The sequence below is a fragment of the Lipotes vexillifer genome, unplaced genomic scaffold, assembly GCF_000442215.2.
Source record: "Lipotes vexillifer unplaced genomic scaffold, Lipotes_vexillifer_v1.1 scaffold965, whole genome shotgun sequence".
Classification (NCBI taxonomy): Eukaryota; Metazoa; Chordata; class Mammalia; order Artiodactyla; family Lipotidae; genus Lipotes; species Lipotes vexillifer.
The window spans coordinates 1,406,680-1,415,083 of record NW_006769686.1 but is presented as its reverse complement, the minus strand read 5'-3'; the positions used below and the strand labels follow the sequence as shown (position 1 = coordinate 1,415,083).

At 55.7% G+C, this 8,404-nt stretch overlaps 1 protein-coding gene across 1 annotated transcript in view; it reads left to right on the top strand.

Moving 5' to 3' along the window:
- The first annotated feature begins 2,801 nt into the window (after positions 1-2,801).
- Positions 2,802-8,404, top strand: part of DES (desmin) — a 9,646-nt gene continuing 4,043 nt past the window's right edge. The window contains exons 1-7 of the mRNA XM_007445806.1: positions 2,802-3,461; positions 4,706-4,766; positions 4,887-4,982; positions 5,100-5,261; positions 5,418-5,543; positions 5,953-6,173; positions 7,815-7,858. Coding sequence (XP_007445868.1) covers positions 2,884-3,461; positions 4,706-4,766; positions 4,887-4,982; positions 5,100-5,261; positions 5,418-5,543; positions 5,953-6,173; positions 7,815-7,858 — 1,288 coding nt within the window. The 5' untranslated portion in view covers positions 2,802-2,883. The remainder of the gene's footprint in view (positions 3,462-4,705; positions 4,767-4,886; positions 4,983-5,099; positions 5,262-5,417; positions 5,544-5,952; positions 6,174-7,814; positions 7,859-8,404) is intronic.

The window sequence follows — 8,404 nt, the reverse complement described above, 5'->3', positions numbered from 1 at the left end:
GTGCTCCCTGCCTGGTTCAGAACATGGTTTGGAATATGCTCCTATTTCACCTGCCTTCCAAGCCTCAGAGTGTTGTTTTGCTGCCCTCCATGCTAGCAAATCCTCAGGGGTGGAACCAAATTTTGGAGGCAGCTCCAAGTGGTTCAGAGCCAAGTCTGGTAAATGTTGATTTTGACTAGAGAATAGATGGCGTAATTTATTTATTTGTTTTCTGCCTCATTTCACTAAGGAAGTGAGGCCTTGGGCTGGTCCGAAGGGCAATTTCCTTTTGTGGTCTGGAGACTATTCACAGAGAGGAGTCCCATATATGTTCTGTCCTCCCTAGTGTTGTGGAAATGGTTGCACGGTCTCCTATAGTATATTAGCCAGGATTGTTTTGGTTACAAGTGACAGTAGCCAATACCAAGTGTCTCAAGGAAAAATAAAGGAAAAGTTTATTGGCCCCAAAGCCAGGAAGGACACTGGGGAAGCTCACAATATTGAGGGGAGAACTGCAGAACCAGGGCCCCAGGGGATGGAATTTAGGACTTCTAGCCCTGCATTCTCCTCCTCTCTAGGTGTCTGTTTCTCCTGGCATGCTGACCTCTCTTTCTTCCTATGCCAGAAAGAACTCCCCAGTGGGCAGGAAACATGGTTACCACAGGTTCCAGTTTAGTAATTCCAGTTCCATCTATAAATTCCAGGGTAGGTCTCTGATTGGCCCTGCTCAGGTCCAGGCCTGCCCCTTGAGCCAATCACTGCAGTCAGAGGGATGCAGTTCTAAGACTGACTGGGAGCTGAGTCACCTGTCCACTCGTGGTGTGTGTGTGTGTGTGTGTGTGTGTGTGTGCGTGTGTGTGTAGCAAAATAAGGGGATGGGAAAGAAAGCTTGCAGGCTACTTTGAACTAAAACAAGGACAGTGCTGCCTGGGATGTGCTAAGGATTCACATGATCTCCAAAATTCTCCAGGTGCCTACAGTCTAGTTTGGGAGACGAGACACAAAAATAACCAGAACACAACAGCTTGCACCAACTCGAAGGCTGGATAAGAATACCTGGAACTCCCCACCCACCTCGTAAGCTCCGTCTCTAGGATAAAAATTAGAAACTGAATGTGAAAGGGCTTTGCAAATACAGCAGTGACAAAGCCCTTTGCAGTTCACCTGGCACATTCACACCCACTCTGGGGTCAGACTGCCTCAGCCTCCTGAGCTATAAAACGGGAATGGTACTATTTTCTACCTCATAGGGTGGTCAGAGAATTGGGGATCATGGGTGGGGAGTGCTTAGCAGAGTGGCACACAATGGGTGCTCAGAATACATAAGGTGTTATTATCTGCATATTATTACCCGAGCCTCTTCAAAGCCCTAGACAGTGGACATAGCCAGGCTGACCATTCCCACTTTATAGTTGAGGACACAGAGAAGTGAAGGACCTGCCTGCTTGTAATTACATCTGCTGGTAATGGTAGAGCTAGGGTAAGACCAGTCCTCTATTTCCAAGCTTTGCCTTCCAAAAGGGTCAGGCCTGAGAGAGGCCTGTAGAGTGCCAGGTGGAGGTACAGAGAGACAGCCAGCATTCATGGAGAAGTAGGGATGTCCTTAGGGGTCAGCCAGTGCCTTGTACTAAGGAGGAGGCCTGTGAAGTGATGGACAAGCCCCCCGCAGGGCTCCTTTCCTGCTGGGGGCTTGGAGCATTATGGGAGTGGGAAGTGATTGGGGCTCATCACCCCAAGCCTTCCTCCGCCATCTGACACCCTTGTCTCCTCAAGTACTTGGCCCCCACCCCCCAGAGCTCCTCTCCTGTGCGCTTGTTTCCCGGACTGATGCATTCTCCTCTATAAATACCAGCTCTGGTATTTGGGGTTGGCAGCTGTTGCTGCCAGGGAGATGGCTGGGTTGACATGAGGCTCCTGACAAAACACAAACCCCTGGTGTGTGTGGGCGTGGTTGGTGTGAGGAGGGGGATGAATCAGAGAGGGGGTGGGGGAGGGCTCAAGGGGGGCAGAAGGCAGGCGAAGCTGGTGGTGCGGGGTTGAGTGTACAGTTATGTTATAATTGTTATAATTGGAAACTGAGAGCCTACCAGGCCCTTTCTGGAAGTCACCCTGTTGTTTATCAACTTCAGGCCCTGCCCTCACCCATGGTGGGGAGGAAAAGGGCCTTCACTAGTTCAGAGGGAAACTGAGGCTGGGAGCTGGAACCCAGGGGCTAGTGGACACACCTGAGCAGGTGGGCTCTGGCAGGGATGGCTGAGTGCCCCGGGCTGGTCCCCCTCATCCTCCCTGCCTGTCTAGAGACCCTCCTCCTCTAGGCCTGGCTAGTGGGCTCCTGGTCTTTGCCTGAGCCCTCCTAAATGTTCGCCACTTTCAGAGACTCTTTAGAAAAAAAGGTGATTTGGAGCCTTTCTTGGAAATAGGACTTGTCCCTTCAGGAAATGACCCAAAGTATCTGCTTGCAGCAAAAAGGAGCCCCTCAAACTACATGGAAGCCTCTCCCCTGCTCTCTCCCCTGCCCGCACACAGGCAGGCGGGCCTACCTGGGGGCTCCAGACATGCTTGAGCCCTGGTGAGGCGATTGGTAGGCCTGCCCATCTTCTGCCCCCCTAGGTCCACCAGCCTCTCCCACGCCCCTCAGGGGCCCCCCACCCGCCGGCTGAGGGGCGAAGGCTTCTTGCGGGGGAGCTGGCCTCCCTGCCCCCACGCCAGAGGCCGCCCTTTCCTGGCAGGACAGCGGGATCCTGCAGCTGTCAGGGGAGGGGCGGCGGGGGCTGATGTCAGGACGCATACAAATAGTGCCGACGGCCTGGGGCCCTGTCTCCCCTCGCCGCAGCCACTCTCCGGCCGGCCGCCCTCCGCTTCCTCCTCCGCGCAGCGCCGCCCAGCCTCGCCCTCGCCGCCACCATGAGCCAGGCCTACTCGTCCAGCCAGCGCGTGTCCTCCTACCGCCGCACCTTCGGCGGGGCCCCGGGCTTCCCGCTCGGCTCCCCGCTGAGCTCGCCGGTGTTCCCGCGTGCGGGCTTCGGCACCAAGGGCTCCTCAAGCTCGGTGACATCCCGCGTGTACCAGGTGTCGCGCACGTCGGGCGGGGCCGGGGGCCTGGGGGCACTGCGGGCCAGCCGGCTGGGGGCAACCCGCGCGCCCTCCTCCTACGGCGCAGGCGAGCTGCTGGACTTCTCGCTGGCCGACGCCGTGAACCAGGAGTTCCTGACCACGCGCACCAACGAGAAGGTGGAGCTTCAGGAGCTCAACGACCGCTTCGCCAACTACATAGAGAAGGTGCGCTTCCTGGAGCAGCAGAACGCAGCGCTCGCTGCCGAGGTGAACCGGCTCAAGGGCCGGGAGCCGACGCGGGTGGCCGAGATCTATGAGGAGGAGCTGCGCGAGCTGCGGCGCCAGGTGGAGGTGCTCACCAACCAGCGCGCCCGCGTCGACGTCGAGCGGGACAACCTGCTGGACGACCTGCAGCGGCTCAAGGCCAAGTGAGGACCCAGCGCTCCCAGAACCCCCCTCTCCATGGGCTGAGCGCGGGAGGCTAGGCCTGGGGCTGGGTCCAGCTGTCAGCACCCTGTCGTATGTACCCGGGGAGAGGGTCGTCTACCTGTGTCCCCCCAGGAGGGGAGAGGGACGCCAGGTCTCTCCCCTGTGCCCGCAGTCTGCAAACAAAGAATTTTCTTGGGGACATCATGGGGTGGAAACGGGAGACCTCGGGAGACCAGGTGCTTCTTAAAAAAGCATCTTAGTTGCTGGGGGTTGGGCAGGCACATGGATGGAGAAAGGAGGCCCATGTGCAGTCAGAGGGAGAGGGGAGGTTGGTAGGAGACAAGGAAATCTGGGGCCAGCAGCAGCTCTCAGCTCATCTGTGATGAGGCCCTGCGGATGGGGGTGGAGAGGGCATCTTGGCCCCTGGGCCCGGCTGAAGCTTTCCAGGGGGGACTGATAAGCTAGAGGAAAGCGGAGAGTGGGTGGGGGCCGCAGCCCTCAGAAAGCTTGGAGGACCAGATGGTGGGCCCCACCAGGCTCCCAGTATGTACAGGCAGCAAATGTAGTGAGCCGAGTCACTGGCCCACTACCCAGGTCACAAATGTTAAATGAGCACCTGCGTGGGCCAGGCTGGGGCTGGGGCCTGGGAACGCAGAGGTGGATAAAATAGACATGGTTCTTGGACCTCCCTGGTCGCGCAGAGGTTGGGAGTCTGCCTGCCAGTGCAGCGGACAGGGGTGCGAGCCCTGGTCCGGGAAGATCCCACGTGCCGCGGAGCAACTGGGCCTGTGTGCCACAACTACTGAGCCTGTGCTCTAGAGCCCGCGAGCCACAACTACTGAAACCCGCAACAAGAGAAGCAGCCACCGCAATGAGAGGACCGTGCACCACAACGAAGAGTAGCCCCCGCAACTAGAGAAAGCCCGTGTGCAGCAACAAAGACCCAATGCAGCCAGAAATAAATAAATAAATATTAAAAACAAGCAAACAAAAAATAGACACGGTTCTTAATCCCAGGGAGGTCACAAGCTGGTGGGGACATAGACTTCCAGGGTGTGGCCCCAGGGCAGAGATTGGGCCACTTCCTGTTCCCTCCCTGTGTGGGCGGGGCCTCCTGTCTCTATCCAGCAGCCAGGCCTCCTTTCTCTGTCCTGAGCCCACTCCCTGGGCAGCCCCCAGTCAGTCTTCTCCACTGCCAGTTTTATGCCCACCAACTGTCTGTCCTTCTGCCTGTGTCTGCCAGGATGCAAGAGGAAATTCAGCTGAAAGAAGAAGCGGAGAACAATTTGGCTGCCTTCCGAGCGGTGAGCCCTCTTTGGTCCCCCAGCAGCCTTACCCCTTCTGTCCCCTCTGTGTCGCCCTTGGTCTCCCTCTGCCCTGACCAGATGATCAGTGACCTCTCCCTCTCACTTGACCTTTACCAGGATGTGGATGCAGCCACTCTAGCTCGAATTGACCTGGAGCGCAGGATCGAATCTCTCAACGAGGAAATTGCTTTCCTTAAGAAAGTGCACGAAGAGGTATTTCCTTGTGAAAGCAGCTGGAAGGGGGTTGGGGGTGGCACTGGGCTCCGGGAATGGGGGTGTGAGGATACGTGCGGGTCTGGTCGGGGACTGAAGCCCAGCTGTACCCTGCAGGAGATCCGTGAGCTGCAAGCCCAGCTTCAGGAACAGCAGGTCCAGGTGGAGGTGGACATGTCCAAGCCAGACCTCACGGCTGCCCTCAGGGACATCCGGGCTCAGTATGAGACCATCGCGGCTAAGAACATCTCGGAAGCCGAGGAGTGGTACAAGTCAAAGGTGGGACTCTGGCCCCTCTGTCCCCCTCAATCCCAGTTTGGAGGTACTTCCTATGGCTCCATCTTTGGGGAGGAGGGTGATCCTGGGGTCTCCATGCTCCCTTGCCCACCCCTACCTGTGTCCTGGTCATCTCAGGGGCCCTCTCTTTGCCCTTAGGTGTCTGACCTGACCCAGGCAGCCAACAAGAACAATGATGCGCTGCGCCAGGCCAAACAGGAGATGATGGAGTATCGCCACCAGATCCAGTCCTACACATGTGAGATCGACGCCCTCAAGGGCACTGTGAGTCCCTGCCCACCTTGCCTGGTCTAGCCCTTCCTGTTTGCAGCTCACACTCTGTGACCTCGGGCCCATCATAGAGTCTCTGTCTGCTCAAATCTACCACAGGGATAAAAAAAGATAGGTGGATTCCCAATGGGGCTCTCAGGAATCGTGGGACTCCTGCATGGAGGCGAGGAGGCCGAACAGTCATGCTCCCTTGTATCAGTTCTGTTTTCTGAGTTTCCACATGAGACTTCATTTGAGTTCATAGTTCCCTGGCTCAGAAGAGTTTGACAAGCCCTAGACTTGCCCATCTGGGGTTGCCTCCCAGCCCCGAGGCTGTGCCTCTCTCCATCCTGGGCCCCAAGTGTCCCCCGCCGCCACTGCCCCACCGCAGCCTGTCCTTGACCCGGGCGCCCCTCCCCTGCAGAACGACTCGCTGATGAGGCAGATGCGGGAGCTGGAGGAACGCTTTGCCAGTGAGGCCGGCGGCTACCAGGACAACATCGCACGCCTGGAGGAGGAGATCCGACACCTCAAGGATGAGATGGCCCGCCACCTGCGCGAGTACCAGGACCTGCTCAATGTCAAGATGGCCTTGGACGTGGAGATTGCCACCTACCGGAAGCTGCTGGAGGGCGAGGAGAGCCGGTGAGGGGCAAGGCAGGGCCGTGGGCTCCTGGGGGGTGCCAGGGACCCATTCTTGCCCTAAAGCGGGGCTCAGGATCACCTTCACAAGATCTGGAAACAATATTATACGAGTCCACCACTCTGCTAACTGCAGAGAATTAACCAAGGCCACCTGGGTAAAAAGTGATTTAATTAATAGCTTTTATAAAAAGAGAAGTATAAGTATTCCCACATCCATCTTCAGAATTAAGAACCAGCAGCATAAAACCGTATTCAGCGACCAGTAATGAAACATTACTGCCAGTCAAGAGAGGGATGGAAGCACAGCGGGGAATGATGAGGAAGGAAAGGGAGGGGGCAGATAGAGACAAATAGAGACAGAGGGGCTTGGACACGATAGGCTAAGAGAGAAGGTGCAGAGACTCGTGCTCAGAGGGTGCACACACATGCACATGCACATGTATACGCACACATATGTTCATAGGAAAAGACACAACGATACGCTCAGGGCAAATCACCTCTAGACACAGAAAACAACATACAACCAGAAAGGGACACGAGGGAACCTTCTTGATGGATGGAAATGTTCTATATCTTGATTTCAACTGGTGGTTACATGTTTGTAGACACTGATCAAAACTCACTGGATTGCACACTAAAGATCTCTGCATTTCACTATGTAGACTTTTTTTATATAAATTTATTTTATTTATTTATTTTATTTATTTTTGGCTGCATTGGTTCTTCATTGCTGCGTGTGGGCTTTCTGTAGTTGCGGCGAGCGGGGGTTACTCTGTTGTGGTGCGTGGGCTTCTCATTGCGGTGGCTTCTCTTGTTGTGGAACACAGGCTGTAGGCGCATGGGCTTCAGTAGTTGTGGCACGTGGGCTCAGTAGTTGTGGCACGCAGGCGCAGTAGTTGTGGTGCACGGGCTTAGTTGCTCCATGGCCAGTGGGATCTTCCCAGACCAGGGCTCGAACCCGTGTCCCTTGCATTGGCAGGCGGATTCTTAACCACTGCACCATCAAGGAAGCCCCTTCACTATGTAAACTTATCATCAATTAATAACAGGTCAATTACTCGACAAAATGATGCCCATTGATACTCACAAAAATGATAAAATCTGAAGTTTAAAAAGATCGGCAGATGTATTTAGATACAGATTTATACAAAGAAAGATTTCAGATATTGTAGAATAACATCTACATATAATGACCCCTTAAGTGGCATTGCATTTTCCCAGCACTAGGCATAAATGGGGGTGGCAGCTCCTGGGACTTGCCCTCAGGTGAATGGGTCAGAGGTTCCCAGCCTGACTGGAGGGTGGGCACACACAGTGGATGTCACCCACAGCTGCCGTTGATACACCCTGCAGTGCCGAGGGCAAGAAGCAAATCCTGGTGCAATGGAGGGTGCAGTGGGGTCGGGGGTTCTGGTGTCACACCAGCAGGTCAGAGATGGAATGGGTGATCCTTCCAGAAGGAACAGTTCCTGGGACAGCTGGAGTTGGCCTTTGGCCCCATGCCCTGAGCAGTGTTCAAGTCAGTGGGACTGGGACAGCTGAGGATGATGTTTACAGAGGACCAGGGCAAGCTTTGAGGGGTGTTCACAGAGAGAGATGGAGGGTCCTAACCCTTTGGGGGCTTGGTCTCTCCCCTTTCAGGATCAACCTCCCTATCCAGACCTTCTCTGCCCTCAACTTCCGAGGTGAGTGCACATTGGCAAGTGGAGGCTGGGGTGGCAGGGGATAGGAGTCCAGCGTGGGCACTGACCAAGGCCAGCCAGGAGGGGCAGATAGAACCGTAGGGACAGGGCTGGGGTCTGGGGAAGAGAAAGGGGGCTGCTACAGGAGGACGGGGGAGTTTAGGTAGAGGCGCCTTCTAACAGAGGGAGCTTTTAATTTTATTTTATTTCATGGTATTGTATTGCATGACCATGTCCCCTGCACCTTCTGGGAGTATTGAATGGCCACTAGTTTCTGTTTCCTAATATGCCCAAACACCAAGGTACCAGGGGTGTCCTTGGGGACCAGGCATCAGGAGCATCTAGAACCATATATCCTTGGCTACAAGGCACCCCACCACTCACTGTCTGTTTGGCAAGTTGCCAAGCACTCCCCCCCACGCCCCCCCCCCCCCCCCCTGCCGATGCAGGCAACATGGGTTCATGCCCTGGTCCGGGAAGATCCCACATGCCGCAGAGTGGCTGGGCCCGTGAGCCATGGCCACTGAGCCTGCGTGTCCAGAGCCTGTG